General features: G+C 43.8%; 1 protein-coding gene across 2 annotated transcripts in view; it reads right to left on the bottom strand.

Moving 5' to 3' along the window:
• The window catches only part of LOC115461226 (rho-related BTB domain-containing protein 2-like), a 259,612-nt gene that overhangs the window by 22,079 nt on the left and 211,426 nt on the right, over positions 1–26,107 (bottom strand). Inside the window, exon 9 of one of the 2 annotated variants that reach the window (XM_030190910.1) lies at positions 15,029–15,134. The exons of the other annotated variant lie outside the window; for it this stretch is intronic. Coding sequence (XP_030046770.1) covers positions 15,029–15,134 — 106 coding nt within the window. The remainder of the gene's footprint in view (positions 1–15,028; positions 15,135–26,107) is intronic. 2 annotated transcript variants of the gene reach the window in all.

Below are 26,107 nucleotides of genomic sequence, written 5' to 3'. Positions count from 1 at the left end.
TCATATCACCCCTCTCCTCAGGTCACTTCACTGGCTTACGATCAGATACCGCATTCAGTTCAAGCTTCTCCTTCTTACCTACAAATGCACTCAGTTTGCAGCCCCTCATTACCTCTCTACCCTCATCTCCCCTTACGTTCCCGCCTGAAACCTCGCACACAGGACAAATCCCTCCTCTCAGTACCCTTCTCCACCACCGCCAATTCCAGGCTCCGCCCCTCGCCTCACCCTATGCTTGGAATAAACTTCCTGAGCCCATACGCCAAGCCCCCTCCCTACCCATCTTCAAATCCTTACTCAAAGCCCACCTCTTCAATGTTGCTTTCGGCACCTAGCCTTTATACCTTTCAGGAAATCTAGACTGCCCTAGTTTGATGACCCCTACTTGTCTGATTGTACATTTGTCCTTTAGATTGTAAGCTCTCTGAGCAGGGACTGTCCTTCTATGTTAAATTGTACAGCGTTGCGTAACCCTAGTAGCGCTTTAGAAATGTTAAATAGTAGTACTAGTAGTATTCCTGCAATGGTTATTTGGTCACTTAGGTCACATTTTTGTGGCCTATTCATTAATAAAACAGGTCTAGACCAAAATGTCCAACTTATAGCCCTGGATGTTTTTGTTGTGCTCCATTATGGCAGAAAAATGTCCCAAGTGTTAGGAACGCCCAGATCCCGCTCTTAACATGCCCCTAGCACACCCCCTTGTCATTTGAACGCACTTCTGGTGGACTTCATTAAAAAAAACCATCTAAATGCAGATTTATGCCACTTTTTGAATGTTTTACTCTTTTGAAAATGAGCACCGAAGACTTCAGTTATTGTAAACATGGCAGCCAGTCTGGTAATAGATTAATGTACATTGGCTGCCTGTGTCTGCAAAAATTACATTTAAGTTATTATGTTTGGTGTACAAATCATTATGTTTGGGAACTCCAATTTATCTTTCAGATAAATTAAACAGATATGTGTTTCTCAATGGCACTTAGATTTTCTCAATCAAATCTCCTCCTTCAGCTTCCTGCTCTAAATGTAATGAAATTCTCTGTCATAAGAAATAGAGCCCTCTTGTACCCCTGTTTACTAAGCCATGCTAGCGGCTGGTGGCGTGCTAATGCCGACATAGCCCATTCACTCTGAATAGGCTGTATCGGCATTGCCGCGCAGCGTAATAAACAAGGGAGTTATTTAGGACTTTCACTTTGGAATTCTTTTTATCTGAAACCCTTTTGATAGGAAATGTATTCTACATTAGATTTTATTTTTAATTGTGTTATACTGTTATTGTATAGGTTGATTTATATTTAACGTTGTATTTGATATGGACTTTTTGATACTTTCCTATACAACACTAGAGTTCCTTTTCCCTTTTCCTTAATTCCAAATGTATACTTTTATTTGTAAACCATTCTGAAATGTTAATTGAAGACAGGTATAGCAAAATCAAAATAAAACTATTGTACTTTTTTTTATTGTAAAACCATATTGACACTTTTGTATAAGGTGGTATATAAAATTAATCAATTAAATCAATCCAGCTACATCACATATGAATATATATCCTCTGATCAGAACATCTCCTCCAACATTTAGAAGGACATTTAGGAAACATTTATTCAGGCGCACAGGAGTCATGTTACCACCTAAATTATATTTTCCAATTAGCTTCTTGGACACTAGTGGATATGGAAGCAGGTGCCTATTTTAAGCCTATTCTAAAAAGAAAAGTAGGCACCTACTTTTTTTGTATAGAATATTAGTGTATTAACTAAAAAATGCCTGGTGCCTACAAGTATGATGTGTGTAAGTGATAGTATTCTATAATTTGTACATGTATCTGTGCGAACTTCCAATGATCTGTCCAAACTCCACTGGTAAAGAACCCACCATTAAATCTTGGTGGGCGCTTTCCTGTAGTTGGCATTCAAGAAGCCATTTAGGTGCCTACATGCCCTGAATGTCTTCAAATGGCCCAGTCAAAGTCCATATCTGAATCCAATAAAAGTGTTGCCATGTTACATCAGGTCATGCTATGTTATATTACAAGGCAACCAACAGGGCTGAGATGCCACTCCACCCTTCATTCCTCCACCCCGTCCCCCAAGTTTACCTTCTTTTTCCATTTTCCAAAAGCCAGCGGCGACTGCCCTGCCGCCAGCATCAGCCTGTTCTCTACTGCGGCCACCTCTGAGGAAACAGGAAGTTACATCAGAGAGGTGGGCTGCAGTACAGAGAAGAGGCGGGTGCCAGTGGCAGGACAGTGTATGGGAATCGCTGCTGCTGCTAAAAAGAAGGTAAACTTGGAAGAGTGCCACTTGAGGCACCTGCAACCCATTGAGCTAGCAGTAAGGGCTCACGCGCTACCCGCGCTGTAACCATACAATGTGTGCCAACTGCTGATTACCGCCCAAAAATTATTAAACCATAGTATATTAATGGGAATGGGCATGTCTTGAAGTCCTAAAATTGTCTTTTAATCACTCAAAATACAAAGTAAGCTGAACTTAGCATAAATTTTATTTCCCACTCTAGAATTAATCACTATAATCCTATGTTAAATAAATCTTTAACAAACATACTGTTATTTCCCAGAATAATTACCAGTGTCAGTTTATGTGTGTGTACGTGTGTGGAGGGGGATGCTGGGTCTGTGCATGTATGTGTGGAGACAGCAGGGTGTGTGTGTGTGGATACAGCAGGGTATGTGTGTGTGTGTGTGTACGCATGCATGTGTGTGGAGAGAGCAGGGCATGTGTGTGGGTGAGATTCTTTCCTTTGTTTATGACCTTGGCTTATACATGGATCACACCAATTAGGGCCATTTTTAGTCTCAAAACTGCCCTCGACTTATCCATGAGCTCGACTTAAACTCAAGTATATACAGTGACAAGACAAGCGCATATTAATATACATACCATGTGCAGGTGTTACTGGAGTATATTCTGGGTGGAGGGGCAGAGCTCCGATACACCCATATACTTTATAAAATACAGAAGTATATACATAAAAGCAACTGAATAATCTAGGCCAACCTGTGTATATAAATGAGTAGAATACTGACATTTACACACGTATATGTTCAGATACCTGCATAAGTGCCATCAAGTCACTTAGACAACGTTCTGCAAATACTCACTTAACTTATATAGCTCGTAAGTCCAAGAGAGCACACACAGAGGCAGAACATGATTGGGGCTCCCACTTACAGGTTAACTTACGTGCATCCTTGCCATGTGTAGGTGCCTGCACATACGCCAAGTTTATGGCTGGTGTAACTGCGGGCACATAAATGTTAAGCATGCCAAAAGCCTGTTACACTGGGTAACCAGGTTCCATTACAGAATAGGCTCCTATCACGTAAATGGAGGTGCCCAGTTGTAGAACTGCCCTCAAGGAGTACATCCACATATTTACACTTGACTACCTATTGCTATCTGGATAATTTTTCAGCCCACCCTTTCCCCTTTTTATAGAGAGTATCAGGCTGTTGAGGTGAATTTTTGATCTAATACTATCTGTATCAGCTTCCAAAATCTATGGATAGTGAAGTTATACATTCACTGGCCACCAAACATATAACTTCTTTTGAATATTAGGCCATGTTTTTATATACTGTTAATAGGATTTGTGTTTATGTTAGGATGGATTTTTATAGTATTTATTTTCCTCAACTTGCATATTTTTATCTTCGACTTACATATTTTTATGATGTAACCACGTCCGAGAACCTTTGGTAGACATATTATGGGGTATATTCTAAAAGTAGCATGTAAAAATTGGCACCAAAAATTTAACGAACTTATTGTGATTCTATAAGGAGTATGACCCCTTTATAGAATCATGCTTAGGTATAAACTGCGTCTAACTGTAGGCAACTGCAATTAATCCTGCTATGAACAGGCTTAAATACAGGCGGCTACAGTTAGGCCATATTCTATATCAATGCATATAACATTTAGGAACGCCTCCAGAAATGCCCCTATCCACACCCCCAAATATGTGCGCAAATTAGGATTTACATGCACATTGTTATAAAATACGATATGTGCGTACATCCTAATTATTACCAATCAGTGCTAATTGGTTATCATCAATTATCAGCACTGATTGGCTCATTACTCAATTAAGTTACATGTGCCCAATTTAACACATGTACCTCAGTGCCATATACAGAATTTGGCCCTATATGGTAAAACATGTACCAGTACATGTATATACCAATGATGTATCATGTGACAAACTTGTCAGCCTATTTGTGAAGCTTTGAAAACTGGTGGGAAACCATTTTAACATGGCTATTACCCAAGAAAGCCAAAGGGGGGGATCCTCTTTTCAAAGAAAAAACATTGGCTATCTTTATCTGTCGGGGATTCAGTATCTGTTCCAAAGACCCTTCTGCTTTATTTCTATTCTGAAAATAAGTTAATTTTTATGAGAACATGTTACCAACCTATAGTTCAACTCTCAATTTGCAGGACCTGTGGCTCATTTGGTTAGTCTCTTAAGACTCGTTAGCCAAGGGTTTCTATACTGCAGCCTTGCTCTCAGGATGATCTGAGCACACAAGTCTCCTCACCAACATCAAGGTCATGGTTCCAAGATGACTACAAACTCACTGGTAATAATAATAATAATAAAAGTCGCTGTGGGAACAAGTGGGGACATGCCCAAGATGTGGTTCCATCAATGGAAGTGTGAGTGAGACATTCACTGATGTGATGTGCCCAATATCTGGTTGTAGAAATGGAGGTAAGTGAAGAAAGGAAGTTCGGGTGTTAGTAAAGGTAGAATTGTTTCAAGCATCAGAGAAATGTTGAAAGGTTTGGCCTTGGAAAAGGACATTCTCTCCAGCTGTCAGACATCAATGGAACTGGATCTTCCTGCATAGGTGAAAGGGATATGGTATGTTAAAACAGAAGGAAACTGGTGACATAAGGTAGTAGGAGTGAAGCTATTAAAATTAATCTTTTAGGTAAAAAATGTTATTTTACAAAGATAAGGTTTGTTGCAAAGCCACAACTACTATATAGTTTGTACTGTTCAGGCACTCATTAGTGCATTGTACAATCAAGAAATATTTCTCATAGTCGCTGCTTTTTATATATAGTGGCATTTTAAAAAGGACGCAAAAAGTGGAATTGAGACATACAGGTCAGAGTGTCTCATGTTCTGATACCATTTTAGAACAAGATCTGCCAACGTAGAGCCTTGTTCTAAAATACATCCAAGGATAAGTGTTGTATGCACTGATTACATGCAGCCATTTCACAAGCACCAACATCTAAAATATTAACAGGCACAAAACGACGACAATGTAACTGTGCTTACAAGGGTGTAGTGGAAGTGAATTTTAAATATTGTTTTTCAACTCTGCCTTGACTGACAACTGCACTCGGGGTCTATATTTTTGATTAGAAGTAACTCTGTTTAAAAATGATTGTTTAACTTTGATTGTGTGAAAATAAGTTGGAATGTAGAAGATAAGACACAGCACTAATTAATTTGGTATGTGAAGGGAGAGGTGGAACCATTTTGAGTTCAGACTGGCCACCTGGACTGAGAAACATGTGACCACATTCCCACAGTATGGCTTGTTTACCAAAACAGAGAAATTCTCAAGCATTCTGTAATTTTCCTTAGCTCTGAACATGTGTTCTAAGCCTAATAAAAAAGGGGGGCCTTTTACGGTGAAGCTGGAAGCTCATCTATGGGTGGACGCACCGCATAGAACCAGACTCCTGGTCAAATTCCAGCTTTGCTGAAAAAGGGGCTTCTCTCAGCAGATGTAAAAAGCCTGGATAATGTAAGGACCAGTGATGGATGTATGTATAATGATGATTGTTTATTGCTTCTTTTCCTGGTCTAGAAACTCCTAGCATTGCTTGGATGTAGAGACCAGTGATGCTCTGGTACTATGTAAGCCACATTGAGCCTACAAATAGGTGAGAAAATGTGGGATATAAATGTAACAAATAAATAAATAAATAAATAATGATTGTTTATAGGTATTGTTTCTTTTCAGTTATATAGCTAATCATTGTATATAGCTTAATCATTGTATATATATCATTGTGTATCTTAGATCTTAGAACCTCTAATAAAAGTCTCATTTACCTAATATAAATCCAAAAGAATCCACAGTAATTACTGAGTAGTCTGTGTCAGTAAAGCAGGCTGTAAAACCAGGTCAGAACAAAGGGTTGGCACTGACACGTGTATGTCAGCCATTTTACAAACATACACATCTATATTGCCAAAGCTGTCAAAGACCCCAATATCCTTTGCCAACATCACTTTTGAGGGAATAAGAAACACCGTGGGAGTGAAGGAGTAACCTCCCAAAGGAGCACTTTTCTAAAACCTATATGTCCCGGGAAGCTCGTGTAAATCCTGATGTTGATGTTTCAGACATACACGTGCATCCATATTCTGAAATGGAGAATGTCTATTTTTTGGTCCACCCAAAATGCACCCAGACCACATGCACATTTTAAAATTTTAAACTTCTATATCCTGACTTTGTAAAATCAGAATTTAGATGTGTCTGCAACATACATGTCTACTGTAAATGCCCATTTATGCAAGTCTAAAATGCACATAGAACTTCTAAAGTAAGCACCATAATGATAATTACTAACATATATATAGTACAATATATTGTACTATATTTCTTCTTTTAGGCTATTCTATTATTCTTTCCTCATCACTGGAATTCTTTTAAATAAAAAGAGAATAACGGTGTACTCTATATATACCTGTTCCTATAAGATATCCACTGCTTTCAAAAACTCCCAAGTTCTCAGCAACTTCGTCCACCCAACTCTCTGAGCTCTCTGCTTGCTTTGACATCTCTTTTCCAGAATGCTCTGCCTCTTTAATCCTTCTAGAAGTCTCTGGTTCCTTCTCCATCCTGTTCTGAATCATACCGTTGTGTGCTTTCATTGTACATTCCATCTCTATCCTGACCTCTGATCTTGGTGGAAAATCTTCTTCTAAAGCAAAAGGGAAATTTAATCTCCATTGTCATTCTCTGCAGGGCTTTTCACACTGCTGTAACACATCAGCTCAACTCAGGACCACAGAGATGGCCTTCTCCTGAGTTGGGGGGAAAAACTCAATGCCCATGCTCCATGCAGGGTATCACACACATTGCTTTACTAGCAAAGACATTTACTATGACCTGGACAACTCACCATCATCTGGGATTCATGAGTAATTTAGAATCCACATTCTTTACATGTCGACTGCAATAATCTACCAGCAGAGCTCACTTCTGCCTTGTAAATCAAGCTTTTTCTGGAGTGAAGAGGGAAACTGTTTTCTGCAGCTAGTTAATCCCAGACTTGCCTCCAGCAGTGCAACAATGAACCTCAAACTTCAGGAAGAACCACTCTTTTATTAAATGAAGGCTCCATGCTCAGCCCATCCTGAATTTCATCACACTGGCCAACCAGAAGACCACAAAGCTGACCCAAAATAGTCATGGATTCTAAGGGCTGGAGGAGAAACCACCAAGCGGTCATTCATATGTTACATTAGTAGATTAAACCACAAACCAAAAGGTATCTGCTCTTCCTAAGAATAAATACCTGCCCTGTCAAATGATTCTATAATTTGCTCTTCCAGTGATCCTATTAACACCAGATATTTATAATGCACCAAGTAAATGATATATGCTCTAGTCTTGTTGAATTAAGTAACTTTCATAGCAGCTTTGCCGTGTGAGCTAAAAAATTTTTTTTCTATCAGCTACAATAATGCCATAACAAAATACAATATTTTAAGACTGTAATCTTTACAGAAGCTGCATCACGTGACATGCAAATCACATAACACATACCCCAGCCAAAATCAGCATGTACATGCTTCTGTCTTACGTGGAAGATAAAGCAAAGAGGCAAGAATATTGGCTGTATCAGGGGCAGAACAACCAGCTGGTGTAAAAAGCAAACTTCACATAGTCTGGTCCAGAAAGCAAAATAAGATAGGCATGATATGCTCATGTTCCTCATGTCCATGTCAGGTACAGATGATTGATAACCTGGAAGGTTTTTTTTTAAACAAGATCTGCCTCTTTGCTTTATCTTCCATGTTGGATTTGGTGGATTGAATGTGTTGTTGTTTTCTGACTCATGCATCTGCCCTATGCAATCACTATATATTATTCCCAGCAAATACCAGGAATTTATTTGGATAGAATCTATTATTAGGGTATTGATGGCCCCTAGTGGAATTCAAACTAGAGATCTCCCATTCCACAGTCAGGTACTATGCCACTTATGCTAAGCAAAACTGCCCATTTACTGCAGCTGTAGTGCTAGTAACACTAATATTTAATTTTAAACCTCCAAATGACTGGTAGGGACTATATTACTCCATACACTTAAAAATGAAAGAACGAGCACTACCACAACTGAAAGGGTGTCTCATTTGCATGCAACCAGACACCCTTTTAGTTGTAGCTGTTTCCAGATGGGAGTGTGCTTTCATGCCTTTGTAAGCATTAACAATAATAAAATCTCCAATGATTGAACACATAAATGCCTCAGAGAACTGTGAGGTAGGAGATGTGCAATGCTTTCAAATTCCTGAGAAGTTCCCCTTTATCATGGAATCACACAATCCAGTGACCATTTATAACCATCTCTGGGAAAAGGTGACTAAAGTCTCAGATCCAAAATATTGAGAATGGCCAGTTTTTCATATTATGGTTCCATAAACAGTACGAAAAAGTTATATGTTTGAACTTCAGTAAGTTTTTTATTTTTTCCCCACCTAAAAGGATGGGGTTGGGCCGGTTGTATACAAGTTGTTTGCTCCAACAGAATACATTAAAACTTCTTTTTTTTTTCTGGAGACTTTAGTTACCGTTTCCCAGAGGTGATCACATTTTTGCTCTCCTAAAACAGGTTATGAGACTAAAAAAAAAAATCTTTTTATGGCAAACATGAGTTAATATTTATTAGAGGACCTTTAACATCTGTACTCTGAGAAGAAAATCACACATTGGATTTATTGTACTCAGCTTTTTGTACAGTTCAGGGCTTAAGGGTGGATTTGGTACCCAAGCTTTTGAAATTCTGTGGCACACATAAATTTGAAATGTTTTACATATTAATATGAATACTTTATTTGCATAACATTATTTACATGGATAATGTATCTTGGGTAGAGAATGACCAGGGGATGGGGACAAATGTTAAACCGTATCAGAAAAGCTTTTGGAGGATTTATCGCAGAAGCAAAACTTCTTACTGGCTGCCGCCGCCCGCCGCCCCCCCCAGGAATGGCAAAAGGCCTTGCTCTCACAGTAAAAAAAACAAAACAAAATGTGATTACCCCTCCCCCAGGTCAGCCACCTCACTCCCTTCACTCCCACCCCTGTATCGCAAGTCTGGCATCTCTGCATCTTCCTCTCCCCCGACAGCAATTCTCATAGACCTGCTCTGGCTACTCCTCCACAATCACTTCACAGTAGTCTCTAGATGGATGTGATTTTGCATCCTGTTCCTAAATCTCTCAAATATGAAAGCCCTTTACCGTAGGAACCAACTTTTCAAAATTATTGGGGGTGCTAGGCCTAATGAAAATAATCCCTCCCTGGAAACATAAGGAATTTTTTCAATATTGGGGGTGCTCAAGCACCCACAGCACCGGCTCCTATATCCTTTACTATCTTGATTTAATCCAGGCCTTCCCTCAACATTAGCTATCACTCTTTCTTACTTATCATATTGGACAAATGTTAAAGAGTTTTGATGTTACCTTAAACCAGGGAAACTAGACTGGCTTGGTGTGTCCTAAGAGCCCCTGCATTAGACTGTCATTTCACTCATCTTTCATTTCTGTTCCTCCCTCACATTCAACTTAGTTACAAAATTCTCCCTTTGATGTCTGTTCCTTCTGCATCAAGGAATTTTCCTCTCAAACTGCACTGCAAATGCCTTCTGATTGGCTTAACATATTTTTCACTTTAGGCCCTGTTTACTAAGGTACATTAGTGTTTTAAGTGTGCCTACACTTAGCGCATGTGCTAACCATGTACCAGTGGTGTAGCCAGAAGGCAATTTTTGGGTGGGCCAACAGGTTGGGTGGATGGGCACTAGAGAAACACCTGCCACCTGATATGCCCTGCCCACGCCCCTACTCCTACCGCACACCTACCCTACTCCCAATAACTTCAATGGGAGTAGCAGTGCTGGCCTCAGTGGCTGCAGGCCACATTGAGAGCTAGGGGAAATATAAGAGGGTGCACTCTTCATCCTCCACTGAGCCACAGTCCTCCAACACACATATGCTTCCCCCAAATATGCCCTAAATATTACAGTGGGGCCCTGCCCACCCACCCTGCCCTCCCTTCCTCCCTCACACTGTAGGTTTAGTATTTGTTCTCTTTTCCTTCATCTCCTTGTTCTAGTATCTCTTTCCCTTCACTCCCTCCTTGTGCTTGTCCAGCAGTTCTCTCCCTTCCCTCCAGTTCTCCTCCCCCTCTTCCTCCCACGTCCAGCAGCTCTCTCCCTTCCATCCAGATCCCCTTCTCCTCTTCCTCCAGCAGTGCTCTCCCTTCCATCGTCTCCTCCTCCTATTTTTCCCAGTCCAGCAGCTGTCTTCCTTCCCTCCAGCCCCCTCTTGCTCCCACATCCAACAGCTCTCTCCCTTCCATCCAGATCCCCTCCTCCTCTTCCTCCAGCAGCTCTCTCCTTTCCTTCCGGTCTCCTCCTCCTCTTTCTCCCAGTCTAGCAGCTTTCCTTCCCTCCAGCCCCCTCTTCCTCCCATGTCCAGCAGCTCTCTCCCTTCCATCCAGATCCCCTCCTCCTCTTCCTCCAGCAGTGCTCTCCCTTCCATCGTCTCCTCCTCCTATTTTTCCCAGTCCAGCAGCTGTCTTCCTTCCCTCCAGCCAGCCCCCTCTTCCTCTGAAGTCCACCAGATCTCTCCCTTCCATCCAGTCCTCTCCTCCTCTTCCTCCCGTGTCCAGCAGCTCTCTCCCTTCTCTCCAGTCCCTTCCTCCTCTCCCTCCCCTGGCCAGAAGTTCCATCCAGATCCCCTCCTCCTTTTCCTCCCACCTCCAGCAACTCTCTCCATTCCATTCAGTCCCCTCCTCCTCCCACATCCAGCAGCTCTCTCCCTTCCCGCCAATCTCTTTCCTCCCACAAGTCCGGCAGCACTACCCCCCCCCCCCCCAAGTCAGCACTTCTGCCTTCCTCCAATTCATCCTGCCCCAATCCAACACCCTCGCTGCCTTTTCTCCCGCGGCGCCGGGTCCGGCTGTCCGGGAGCATTGCCTGCCTCAAATTCTGCTCCTCCCTGCCGCTGCCTCGGTCCCTGCAGCATTCTTTTTTTTGGCCCGTCGCTGGTGGTGCTGCGATTCACACAGGCAGCTCCACTCCCCTCTTCCGCGTCCATCCGGCCCTCTCTGATGCATTTCCTGTTTACGTAGGGCCAGATGGACGGGGAAGAGGGGAGCGGAGCTGCCTGTGTGAATCGCTGCACTGCCAGCGACGGGCCAAAAAAAGAATGCTGCAGGGACCGAGGCAGCGACGGGGAAGAGCAGAATTTGAGGCAGGCAACGCTCCCAGATGGCCGGAGCCGCGGGAGAAAAGGCAGCGAGGGATGTTGGGTTGGGGCTAGTTAGGGTGGGTCTCCAGCAAAAGTGGCCGGGCCTGGGCCCGTCCAAGCCCGCCCATGGATACGCCTGTGCCATGTAGGCGCCTATAGGGATATTGTAGGCATGTACATGGTTAACGCACGTACACGGCTAATGTGCATTAAAAACGTTAACACGCCTATAACGCTGCTTAGTAAACAGAGCCCTTTGTCTGTTACAGTTCCTACTCAGTTTCCCAACTACCCCAGCATTCTTATGCTTCTCCCCCCCTCTACTTCTCTCCGCAACCATTACATTTCTAAAATTGTTTGTCTTCATATATGAACACATTCATAGTCTGGCACTTCCCCCTTTTCATGCATGTATTGCTGTTCTCTCATTCAGAATCCTTTATTTGTTACATTTGTATCCCACATTTTCCCACCTATTTGCAGGCTCAATGTGGCTTACATAGTACCGTTAAGGCATTCGCCAAGTCCGGTAGAGGAACAAATACAAGGTGATGTTGTGGTCACTAAGGTAGATATGTTTCAGGTACAATTAGGGTCGAAGATAGGGAAGGTTATAAAGTGTTCGGTACGATCTTTGGTGTTGCTGTCATGAATTCTCCTCAACACCCCTCAAACACTAGATTTAGATTTATTATTGCTCATGTTTTCCAAGGTGAGTATACTAGTTATTATTCCTGCTCAAGCAGACTCACAGTTTAAGTTGTACCCAAGGCCACAAAAAGTGTCAATGGGTGAAGAGGGATTTGAACCTTGGCTTTCTAGGCTACAACCCACCTCTTTAACTAATAGGGCTACGCCTCCTCTATTATGTTGTTTGTGACAAACTTCCTCAAGCCCCCCTATGCATAGATGGGATCCATGAGCAAATAGGGATTTTAGAAAAGCACTATTTTCATATGTAGCAACACAGGGACATAGAGATTTCAAGAGGATGTGGTGGAGCATGGCTTGAGAATAGCTCACAAATAGCCATGGACTCCCCATTTCACAGTGGGAAGCCAAGTGTATAGGAAAACAATTCCTGCTTTTGCACTTGCTCTGAGGCAAGTATAAGTACCAGCCTGAAAGAGCAAGATTAAAGGCCAATGAACCCACCCCCCCCCCAACATCATTAGACTCCTCACCTGATACCCCAAACACTCTCCTGATACCATCACAAATGACCCACTACCAGGAGGAGGAGTTTAAAGATGGAAGCACGAAGTTTCCATGCTTAACTTAGCTCGAGAAGCGAAATATATTTGATTCCACAATGCCACATACCAAGCGAAAAGGTTCGGTCAGGGGTGTAGCCTCCGCGCCCAGGACCTCCTCTCCATCGCAATCATCCATCGAGCAGTTTTTTGTGAAAACGCCAGACATAAATTCCAGGAGGAACCCCGCTATCCCGGAGGGAGGAGACTTCCGAGATCAGGGGCTGAATGTCACTCTCTCACCCCCGGAACTCAATCCACCGCCAGTCGAAGGAGGGGAAACCCACGAAGGAGGCGCTGAGGGAAGTCTAGCCAGCAGAAGTTTGGGACGAGTTGTTCCCCAAACACAGCCACGAGCTTTTCTAACAAAACCAGAGATGGTTACACTAGAGAGCATATGGGAAGCTCTCCAACACCTTGATGCCAAGCTCACTAATTCAACCGGAGAAATTGCGACACTAGTGAGTACTATTGATATGCTTTCCAAATCTTTAGATAGAATTAAGACTCGAACAATCAAATGATAGAGATTAAAGAAGAAGTAAAAAAATTACAAGAATTCTCCACAACGACAATAAAAGATAAACATTACATTCATACAAAAATTGAGCAGATGGAAAACTATAATCGCAGATTGAACTTGCGCCTTATACATTTTCCCAAATCTTTGGGGATTTCTCCCCGGATGCAATCAAGAAATACCTAATTGAAGTTTTGAAGTACTCCCCTGAACATATTCCACCAATTAACAAAATATACTATATTCCAAAAAAGAAAGAAATGGGAGTAGACTCAGAAGTAGAAATTCAAAAACAAGGAAGAGAACAATTAAATTTGGATGTAACAATTGTTGGAAACATCTATGTCAGAAGCTTCTGACCAAGTGACTTTGTCTCTTTTATGTTTGAACAAGACTTTGAAGCGGTTAAACACTTATTCTTTAGAAACTGTCAGTCACTATTTTTTGGTGAAAAGATTTGGATGTTTATGGATTTAACTAAACGAACACAAGAAAGAAGAAGAGCTTTTCTTGCTATTAGGAAAGATGTTTTGGCACTAGGTGCCTCATTTTTTCTAAATTATCCCTGTAAATGTGTTATAAATATTTAGGAATTAAATATGTCTTCTTCAATCCTGACCAATTAAGAACTTTTGTAGAATCCAAGAAATTGGTGACTTCTTGACATCAGGATTGAAATTAATCAAATTAGCTTTGAATTAATCGTGCAAAGCTATATTTGCTAATGAAAATATTCTGGTAGTTTATCTCCTGAACAATTGTTCACTCCTCCTCCTTTCATTTTGTGGTCTAGAGAGGACTATTATTGTTATTTTTTTTCCTTTAAAGTCTTTCCACTATTTGTTGTTAAAAGAGATATGTCTGTTTTGCTTTAAATATTAATCTTTGTATATTAATGATAAAGTTCTGCAAAATAAAAAATTTAAAAAAACCAAAAACAAATGACCCACTACCCCCAGCTCTTACTGGGGTTTCCCGGTGATTCCCAGTTGCTCCTGCTCAGATGAGTGCCTGGGTTGAAAAAGGTGCCTCTGATCTCTCTTTGTATTACTGCTATGCGGCAAGCTGCTAAATAAGGTACAGCACCCTGAGAGGGATGTAAAGTTCCAGGTGGCGGGGGTCTTGTGATTTTAGGGAGATGCAGGGAGAGATCTGATCCTACCATTGGAGGCTGCTATCTGGGTTGCTGCAGCCAGGAACCCACAACGTTTCTGGATGCAGCAACACAAAAGGTGTGGAATGAGGATGCTTTTTTTTCTCCCCTGTGTCTCCATTTTTAAAATGGCTGCTCCCACTGGATGTGCAAGCAAATAACTCCTGCATGTCCTAAGTAGTTTCCAAAATGCTCTCTCTTCATCACAACCTTTTGTAAAATAAAGAGGGAACTGTACATATCCTTACCTGGATACCTCCATTTCTCTCTTCATGACCTATCTGAAATAGGCTTTAACAGAAACTGAAAAGTAACAAACACCACCGGTGGCATCTAACTCTCTATTGCTCTTCATGTGGCTCTGCATCATTTATCTGACTGTCCTTTAGCATGGCAAAGTGTCTATGGCCGTGTGTCACAAACAGAACTGAATTTCACAACTGGTTCTGTAAGCATCCACATGAACATGCGCCAATACATGCAAAGTCAAACATTTCAGTACCGCATGATCCACCGACTGCATATGTGTGTGCACTCGGATCCAGTTACCTGGCGCCATGTACTTCATATCCCGAGGGAATTTGCGGCAGACGCTGTTGTAGTTGGTGCAAATGTAGTGCAGGCACCAGTCTGCAAGCTGCTTGGCATTATGGAACTGGAAGAGATAAACAGGTGAAGAATGATTTCTAGGCAGCATAAGTATAGTCAAGCAAAATCCCCTCCTCTTTGCAAAATCTTTTGTGCTCCTTTGCTTTCTATCCACTCTTAGACTGATGAACGAGGCTAAACACAGAGATAAAAACAGAAAAAGGTGACAAAAAAGTCCTAAAACAAATGGAGCGGTGCAGAAATGGTGTGACAGACTCAATATGAGCCATGTTTCGTCCATAAGGCCTGCCTCAGGAATCAATACCCACAATCTCACAATGATTTAAAAATCCTGAAATCAACAAACAACTGCACCAATATTGCACATTAAAGATATCCTTATTGCAGTGCTGCGAAGCAGTTCAATTTTCTAGCAGAAATGCACATATCACCCAAATAATTTGTAACAGTACAGCTGTCTCCAGTATCTAAGCCAGTAATGTACAAACTGGTCTTCATTCATCCAGTAGCCCGTTAAGTTCTAGGATGAGATATTTTTGCATGCACTATGTCTCGTGTATGCAAATATATAGTGTACATCTTTCATTAGGGAGATCCTGAAAAACTGCTCAGCTTTCCTCTGCTCCAGTCTCTTCCTGTCCATCTACTCCAGCTTGTTCTTGTCCGCCTGTTCCAGCTTCTACCAGCTTGTTCCAGTCCATCTGCTCCAGCTTGTTCCAGTCCGCCTGATCCAGCTCGTTCCAGTCCGCCTGATCCAGCTCGTTCCAGTCCTGCTGCTACGCTCTCTTCTGCTCCAAAGTATTCCAGCTTGTTCCAGTCCTACTGCTGAGCTCTTCACTGCTCTCATCTGTTCTCCTGCCTGCCTGCCTGCCCACCAACCAACCTGCCTGCTTGTCAGCCCATCAACTTGCCTGCTTGTCAGCCCATCATCTACCTGCCTGCCTTCAAGCCTGCACAACCACCTACCTGACTCCCCACCTACCAGCTTACCAGCCCATCAACTTTCTTGCCTGCCAGCTCACCCATCAACCTGCCTGCCTGCTTGCTTGCTCACCCATCTACCTACCTCCCCACCTGCCAATCTACCTGTCAATACATACACCTGCCTACCTGCCAGCCCTTGTTCCATGCTGCTGCCTGCTGTCCCAGTCCTAAGCTTCCAGTTCTGCTTTCCTGCTCTATCTGTTGCTTAACACCTCAGTCACTACATAAGCACCCGTAAACTACTACTACTACATTTATCATTTCTATAGCGCTACAAGGCGTACGCAGCGCTGCACAAACATAGAAGAAAGACAGTCCCTGCTCAAAGAGCTTACAATCTAATAGACAAAAAATTAAGTAAGCAAATCAAATCAATTAATGTGCACAGGAAGGATGAGAGGAGAGTAGGTGGAGGCGAGTGGTTACAAGTGGTTACGAGTCAAAAGCAATGTTAAAGAGGTGGGCTTTCAGTCTAGATTTAAAGGTGGCCAAGGATGGGGCAAGACGTAGGGGCTCAGGAAGTTTATTCCAGGCGTAGGGTGCAGCGAGACAGAAGGCGCGAAGTCTGGAGTTGGCAGTAGTGGAGAAGGGAACAGATAAGAAGGATTTGTCCAAGGAGCAGAGTGCACGGGAAGGGGTGTAGGGAAGAACTACCCATGGCCCCTATGCACATCCTCTTCCTTGCCCTGTCCCTTCCTAATCTTTTCCCCCTCCCCCTACCACTGTCTACTGCAGGAACTCACTGCCCACCCATGTCCTCCCCGTCCCACTCATTACTGCAATACCCTACCCACCACCTCCGTCCCTCACCACCTCACCATCTCTCCTATCCCCCTCTTTCCTAGCTCTCAACCTTCAACACTTCCTTCCTGCCATTAACCCATCCCCATTTCTCCTAAGCGCATCCCGTCTTCGTCGCACTTCCTCCCCCACCCTCCTCCGCACTCTCTTGCTCCTTCTGCTATCCGCGGGAGACATCAATCCCAATCCAGGTCCCCAACACCTGTCCTCATCCTATCCACGCAATCGATTCCGGGATGCCTCCAATCTCATCTCTATTCCCCTCCTCCCCCCCTCTTCTCTCCCCTTCTCGTGTGCCTGTGGAATGCCCACTCGGTCTGCAACAAACTTTCCTTCACCCATGATCTCTTCATCTCCCGTTCCTTTCAACTGCTCGCCCTAGCTGAAACCTGGCTCACCCCCGATGACTCTGCCTCAGTCGCGGCTCTATGCCATGGAGGTTATCTTTTCTTCCACACTCCCCGCCCAGTTGGCCACGGAGCAGGCGTCGGGTTTCTTCTTTCGCCCTCCTGTAGTTTTCAACCCCTCCTCCTACCTCAGTCTCACTGCTTCTCATCCTTTGAAGCTCACTCCATCCATCTATTCTACCCGCTGCCACTCAGAGTTGCAGCCATTTACCATCCCCCTTATAAGTCCCCCTCTTCCTTCATTACTGACTTCGATGCCTGGCTCTCTGTTTTTCTTGAACCCTCATCTCCGTTCCTCATTATTGGAGACTTTAACATACACGCCGACGACCCAACCGACTCTTACGCTTCTCAGTTCCTCACTCTGACATCCTCCTTCAACCTCCAGCTGAGCTCCACCACCCCTAATTACCTAACTGGCCATTGTCTTCACCTCGTCCTCTTTTCTACCTGCTCACTCTCCAATTTCTGCGCCTCAGCTCTTCCTATCTTTGATCATCACCTGATCACCTTCACACTTCATCACCCTCCCCCTCAGTCCTGCCCAACACTAACCACTACTTTCAGGAATCTCCAGGCTGTCGACCCTCCCACCTTATCCTCTAGGTATCTCTAAATCTCCTCCTTTCCATCATGTCCTCCGAGTCTGTCGACATGGCTGTCTCTGCCTACAATGCACTCTCTCCTCTGCTCTGGACACCCTTGCACCATCCACCTCCCGTCCCACAAGGCGTACTAATCCCCAGCCCTGGCTGACCCCTTGCATCTGATACCTTCGCTCCTGCACCCGATCTGCTGAACGCCTCTGGAGGAAATCTCGCACCCATACCGACTTCATTCATTACAAATTCATGCTATCCTCCTTCCAGTCCTCCCTAATCCTTGCCAAACAGGACTATTACACCCAATTGACTAATTCACTCGGCTCCAACCCTCGTCGTCTCTTCGCCACCCTTAATTCCCTCCTCTCCCACCCCCCCCCCCCCTCACTCTCTCCTCAATCACTGGCTGACTATTTCCGCGACAAGGTGCAGAAGATCAACCTCAAATTCACTACCAAGCCACCTCCTCCTCTTCACCCTTTAACCCACTCCCTCAACTAACCATCCCAGGCCTCCTTCTCCTCTTTTCCTGATATCACCGAGGAGGAAACCACCCACCTCAACCAACCATCCCAAGCCTCCTTCTCCTCTTTTCCTGATATCACCGAGGAGGAAACCGCCCGCCTTCTTTCCTCCTCGAAATGCACCACCTGTTCCCTGTGATCCCATCCCCACCAACTTACTAAACACCATCTCTCCTACTGTCACCCCCCCCCCCATCTGTCATATCCTCAACCTCTCTCTCTCCACTGCAACTGTCCCTGACACCTTCAAGCATGCTGTAGTCACACCACTCCTCAAAAAACCATCACTGGACCCTACCTGTCCTTCCAACTACCGCCCCATCTCCCTCCTACCCTTCCTCTCCAGGATACTTGAACGCGCTGTTCACAGCCGCTGCCTTGATTTTCTCTCCTCTCATGCCATCCTCGATCCGCTTCAATCTGGTTTTCGCCCTCTACACTCGACAGAAACAGCACTCACTAAAGTCTGTAATGACTGTTCTTGCCAAACCCAAAGGCCACTTACTCCATCCTCATCCTCCTCGACCTATCCGCCGCTTTTGACACTGTCAATCACAATTTACTCCTTACCACACTATCCTCATTTGGATTCCAAGGCTCTGTCCTCTCCTGGTTCTTCTCTTATCTCTCCCACCGTACCTTCAAAGTACATTCCCATGGATCTTCCTCTACCCCCATCCCGCTCTCTGTTGGAGTTCCTCAGGGATCTGTCCTCAGACCCCTTTCTTTTCTCAATCTACACCTCTTCCCTGGGCTCGCTGATCTCATCTCATGGTTTCCAATATCATCTCTATGCTGATGACACCCAGCTTTATCTCTCCACACCAGACATCACTACGGAAACCCAGGCCAAAGTATCGGCCTGCCTATCCGACATTGCTGCCTGGTTGTCCAACTGCCACCTGAAACTGAACATGGCCAAGACTGAGCTCATTGTCTTTCCACCCAAACCCACTTCTCCTCTCCCTCCACTCTCTATTTTAGTCAACAACACACTCATCCTCCCCGTCTCATCTGTCTGCAACCTCGGAGTCATCTTTGACTCCTCCCTCTCCTTCTCTGCGTATATCCAGCAGACAGCCAAGACCTGTCGCTTCTTTCTCTATAACATCAGCAAAATTCGCCCCTTCCTCTCTGAGCACACCACCCGAACTCTCATCCACTCTCTCATTACCTCTCGCCTTGACTACTGCAACCTACTCCTCACCGGCCTCCCTCTTAACCATCTATCCCCCCTTCAATCCGTTCAGAACTCTGCAGCGCGTCTTATCTTCCGCCTTGACCGATATGCTCATATCACCCCTCTCCTCAAGTCTCTTCACTGGCTCCCGATCAGGTACCGCATACAGTTCAAGCTTCTCCTACTAACCTACAAATGCACGCGATTTGCAGCCCCTCAATACCTCTCTACCCTCATCTCCCCTTACACTCCTACCCGTAACCTCCGCTCACAGGACAAATCCTTCCTCTCAGTACCACCGCCAACTCCAGGCTCCGCCCTTTCTGCCTCGCCTCACCCTATGCTTGGAATAAACTCCCTGAGCCCATACGCCAAGCCCCCTCCTTGCCCATCTTCAAATCCTTGCTCAAAGTCCACCTCTTCAATGTCGCTTTTGGCACCTAACCATTACACCTCCATTCAGGAAATCTAGACTGCCCCAATTTGATTGACTGCACTTTTTGTCCTTTAGATTGTAAGCTCCTTTGAGCAGGGACTGTCCTTCTTTGTTAAATTGTACAGCGCTGCATAACCCGGGTAACGCTTTAGAAATGTTAAGTAGTAGTAGTAGGGGTGGTGTGAGGGTCTATGTAAACACTATTAATTTAAATCAGTATTTCTCAACCTGTGGCAGAGGCAGGTGGGAAAAGAGACTGGGGCAGAACACCCGTCAAACGTATAGAACAGGTGTCATACATGAACTCAGGGAGGAATGACAGAAACCTCCCCTGGAGCAAGGCATTTGCAAATGGTCACAAGATAAAGGTCCATATAGGGAAGCTTGACAGTAATGGAATAGTTAGTTTTTACTTTTTTGTTATAAAGTGAAAGGGAAGCTGCAGCTTCTAAGAATGCAAGTATTCTAATTTTGGCAAGGCATTCTTTTCAAAATAATCCAGAATATAACATTTTGATTAGTTCCAGTGATTTTATCATAATTAGATCAATCGTATTACAACATTGCTAGTAATTATTTAACTGTTGACAGTCGACCCTTGTGTTATGACAGCACCTTTGAGGAGCAAGTAATGATAGTGAACCATTGTTTGATTAGACTTAATCCGTCTGCGGAATCGGAAAGAAGTAGAGAGAGCGTGGATGCTTTACAAAGCGGTTTGCTCAGACAAATGGTGATGGAACCCACGAGGGAGGGAGTGACACTGGATCTGGTGCTCACAAATGGGGATAGCGTGTCAAATATCCGAGTGGGTGCCCACCTGGGCAGCAGTGACCATCAAACGGTTTGTTTTGATATTACAGCTAAAGTGGAGAGCGGCCACTCAAAACTCAAAGTTCTGGATTTCAAGCGTGCTGACTTTAGTAAAATGGGGGAATACCTGAGGAAGGAGATGATGGGCTGGGAGGAAATACGAGAAGTGGAAGGACAGTGGTCCAGGCTGAAAGAAGCTACAAATAGGGCCACGAACCTTTATGTAAGGAAAGTAATAAAAGCAAGAGAAAAAGGAAACCGATATGGTTCTCCAAGCAAGTGGCTGAGAAAATAAAGGCTAAAGAGTTGGCGTTCCAGAAATACACAAAAACTGAAGAAAAGGAACACGAGGAGGAATACAGGATGAAACTGAAAGAAGCCAAGAGAGACATACATCTGGCGAAAGCGCAAGCGGAAGAACAAATGGCTAGAAATGTAAGGAGGGGTGACAAAAATTTCTTCAGGTATATAAGTGACAGTAGAATGGCTAAAAAGGGAATTGTGAGACTAAAAGATACTGCGAACCGCTATGTGGATAATGATGAAGAAAAAGCAAATTTGGTAAATAGATACTTTTGTTCTGTTTTCATAGAAGAAAATGCTGGAGAAGGACCGCGATGGACTGCAAAAAGTACAAATGAGATTGAAGTGGATAGAGCACCGTTCACGGAAGAGAGTGTGTATGAACAGCTTGAAAAGCTAAAGGTGGACAAAGCCATGGGACCGGATGGGATCCACCCCAGGATATTGAGGGAGCTCAGAGAGGTTCTGGCGGGTCCTCTTAAAGGTTTGTTTAATATATCCTTGCAGACGGGAGAGGTTCCGAGGGATTGGAGAACGGCGGAGGTGGTCCCTCTTCACAAGAGTGGTGATAGGGAAGAAGCTGGAAACTACAGGCCGGTAAACCTCACTTCGATTATTGGAAAAGTAATGGAAGCGATGCTGAAGGAAAGGATAGTGAATTTTCTGGAAGCCAATAAGTTGCAAGATCCGAGACAACATGGTTTTACCAAAGGGAAATCGTGCCAAACGAATCTCATTGAGTTCTTTGATTGGGTGACAGGAGAATTGAATCAGGGATGAGCTATGGACATAATCTACTTAGATTTCAGCAAAGCTTTTGACACGGTTCCCCACAGGAGGCTCTTAAATAAACTGGATGGGCTGAAGATAGGACCCGAAGAGGTGAACTGGATTAGGAACTGGTTGACGGACAGAAGCCAGAGGGTGGTGGTGAATGGAATTCGCTCGGAGGGAAAGGTGAGTAGTGGTGTGCCCTCAAGGATCAGTGCTGGGACCGATTCTGTTCAATATATTTTTTTTTAAATGTTTATTTATATAGTTTAACATACACTTCAAAGTATATTGCTGTAATTTACATATGAACAATCCCATATCCCCTCCCCCCTCCCTCCCTTCCCCAACTCCCTGCCCTTATGTCTCTTCTATTTTCATTCTGCAATAGTCCCGATGTATTTCGGTCCATGCACGTTTAATGGCGTTCAGAGCCGTGGTGTCATCAGCTGGGGCGCATCAAGGTTGATCCCGGCTCGATGCCTCCATTCTTTATAATTATCCCAGATTTTTAAGAACTGGGCCAACTGTCCATTCTTTATCGCCGTCAGTTTAGACATTTGGTAGAAGTAGTCCATTTTATATATCACCTTCATTGCTGGGGGAGTCGATTGTTGCTTCCATGCGGATGCCACTGCAATCTTGCTCGCTGCCAAAAACATGGAGGCCAATCGATGTAGAGGCTTCGAAAGTCCTGTGGGTCGAAAGTGTAGTATGCAGTGGTCCATTGTCAGTGGATACTCTTTGCCCAGTATTTGTTTAAGCATGCCTAGCAGTTCTCTCCAGTATCTTTGTATTTTTGGGCACGTCCACCAGATGTGTAGCATGTCTCCCTTCACTGTACATCCCCTCCAGCATTGATTCGACACTTCTGGTATCATTTTGGCTAGTCTGTCCGGGGTGTAGTACCAGCGATATAGTATCTTATATCCATTCTCTATGATGGCACTACTCACAGAGCTACTTAACAAGAAGCCCCAAGCCCTCTCCCAGCTGTGTATATCATGTCTAGTATCTGTGTCTTGTTCCCATCTCTGTGTGTATTTCAATATGGGGGTTCTATGTGCTAATAATGCTGCATATATTCGTGTTATACATCCCTTGGTGCTGCTCCCTCCCATTGCCGTTCCAACTCGTTTCCTCACCCTGCAACTCTGCCCTCGCTTTTCGAAGGATGTAGTTTCTAATTCTGGAGTAGTAAATTAAATGCTGTGGTTAAAGGTCATATTCCTCCTGCAGCTCATCATAGGAACGTACTACCCCTGTTGTGAATTGAGGGGTCCCGAGCCCCCCCAAGAAGGCTAGAGTGACCTTAAATCTGACTCCATCTCTAAATAGCACTAGTACTGGGGTAATCAAGGAGTTGTGAAGTTCTAAAAGGAATTGCCACTAAGGGAGACGTTAGGTCTAAGGAAAAGATACCAGCCTTATGACAAACTGGATTTATGTCACAGGTTATACAATGCAGTGAAAGATAGCCTGATACAGCAAAAGCATTTATACTTACAGCCTTTCATCATTAAGTGAAGCCCACAAATCATCATTGGAATGAGGAGTTATTTGCCAAGGTACAAGTCAAATCAGTAATTGACAACAGGCACGTACAATCAATTAGTTATAGGAATATAATAATCCAGCTGCAAACAGGTGTTAATTAGTTCCTAATCTTTTATAATTTCTTTTACCAATTAAAGGTTTACAAGGGAAAGCAATAGGTAATTTGTCAATTCTGCTGGACACATTGGTTTCCCTTGGAGAGAGAGAGTGCCAACCCTTCTCTCTCGCTTAAACCAGGAAATACCCTGATTTTTATAGGTGCCCTCAGGATATGGATAATATGACAGTAGATATACCTGATTGGATCTATGCTAATGTCATGGTTGTCATGGTTGTCACTGATTGGCTCATGCTAATGAGTAGCTTCTATCTTGCTAACATGGTTTTGTCTTTAGCTCGCTTGACCACAAATCTTAAGCAAGACCCTGCATCCAGCTACACCTTTCCTTTCTCACACCATGGCTGACCACAATCCTGCTCACAGGAAAGTCTCATTTCTCAACTTGTTTTTCTAACTTACATTACAGAAAATTCCACTCTGTAACAGATACGGCTTCCATTTTGTGCTGAAATCCTCCATTTTGTTTCCATATCTATTGACCTAACTTTTCCTAATTTAGCTTATTTAGGCCTCAATCCGGGCTACAAACTAGGCCATACTTTTCCAGTAAGCTCCCAGTTATGTCAGCCATCAGATTTCTGACTCAGCCAAGGTCTGTAATGGCCTGAGCTCTATGACTGGGCCCTCCACCATTCCAGTGGGGGGTCTCTGGCTGTACCATAATTATACACCCCTCTTCCCATATTTGTCCTAGCTGTTTTAGCCCTCTCTGTTCCCATTGTTTATACACTGTATCTCCCTTTTCCCATGCAAAACCTGGTGCTCCCCTAATGTGCATCTTTCGGAAATATGTTCTATTTGGGCAAAACTGCTGACGTATCGTGTTCCAGGTTAGGAGTGGTAATTGAATTGCTATTGGCAAGAGTGCCACCATTGCTCTGATTCGCTTTCTAGGTTGCCATAGCAGCATGGCTGGTTGATGCATACCCACCCATTGTTTTTCTATCTGAAGCCATGGTTTGTTTCAGCGTTACCCAAGTTACCAGTATCCTCAACTGTGCTGCTTGATATATCGATAATAATCTGGTACTCCCATACCCCCTTTTTTTTTGATAGAGCATTTCCGCTCGAACTCGCGGGCGGGTTATGTTTCCATATATAGGCAAATGTTTTACGCTTTAGTTGTCGGAAAATTTATTGGGGATCGGTAGTGGCAGTGCTATGGAAAAGATATAATATCTTGGGTAAGATCATCATTTTTATCGCTTGTATTCTGCCTATCCATGATAGCTCTAATCCCTCCCATCGATCTAGGTCTTTGAATAGCTCCCGCATTTTGGGGGGAAAGTTTTGCTTCATATATATCCGACTAAATTGGTTGTAAGATTGACTCCCAGATATCGCAATGAGCGGAGTTGCCATCGCAATGGGTATTGCTGTTTTATGCCTTGGTGGTTTCTCCAGACAGGTTCAGGCCATTAGTTCTGATTTAGTCATATTATTTTTAAACCCTGCTATTTTCCCAAATTGCTGCAGATTTTGTGTTATGCCCTCCATGGAGCCCTGGGGATTTGTCACAGTGAGCAAGATATCATCGCGAATAACATGATTTTGTGTGTCTTTTGTCCGATACGGACGCCTTGTATATTGGGGTGTAATCGAAATCCTGGGCTAGGGGTTCTAATGTTAGGGCAAAAGCAGAGGTGACAGGGCGCCATCCCCTGTCGTGTCCCTCTCTCCAGTATATAAAGGTTTCAGAGCATTCCCCATTAAATCAGAGCCGTAAGTGTGTTTATATAGCTGTCTTATCCCATGCTATTAAAGCTGCCTTTATCCCCATTATCTTTAGTACTTCAAACATGTAGGGCCAGTGAACTCTATCGAACGCTTTTTTCGGCATCAAGTGACAGAAGTACCGCTGGTTGCTGCGTGTTATTGATTTCCTGTATGAGATGTATAGCTCTTCTTATGTTATCAAATGTCTGTCTACCCTCTATAAACCCCGTTTGGTCATCTCGTACTAGTTGCGGCATAAACATCTGTAAGCGTTTAGCCAGAATCTTCGTAAAGATTTTGTAGTCTGTGTTTAATAACGATATTGGGCGGTATGAACCGCAGTGTTTCGGGTCTTTCCCTGGCTTTAGCAGTATGATTATATGTGCCAGCCTCCACGAGTAGGGCAGTTCTTCCTGATGCTCAATCCCATTTAAAACTCGGGTCAGTAAGGGGGCTAATAGATTTCTAAAGCTCTTATAAAATTTATTCGTAACCCGTCTGGCCCCTGGCGCTTTTCCTTTGGTAGGTTACTAATGGCCCACTCTATCTCTTTTAGTTCTATCGGCGCCGAGAGTATGGCGTTTTGGTCTGGGGTGATTGGGGGAGCTCTACCTTTTCCAGGTAGGTCTGTGTTGTTTGAGGGTCTGTTGCAAATCTCGTCTCTATACAAGTGTTTATAGAAATCCATAAAGGCCCGGCTAATCTCTTTAGTTGTGGTTGATCTTTGCCCTGTGTTTTCTTCTATTGTATGGATATAATTTTTGCTTTTATGCTGCTTCAGTTTATATGCTAATAATCGGGACG

This window comes from Microcaecilia unicolor, chromosome 2 (genome assembly GCF_901765095.1).
Source record: "Microcaecilia unicolor chromosome 2, aMicUni1.1, whole genome shotgun sequence".
Taxonomy (NCBI): domain Eukaryota; kingdom Metazoa; phylum Chordata; class Amphibia; order Gymnophiona; family Siphonopidae; genus Microcaecilia; species Microcaecilia unicolor.
The sequence above is the reverse complement of the archived record's forward strand: the minus strand, read 5'-3'. Positions and strand labels throughout refer to the sequence as shown.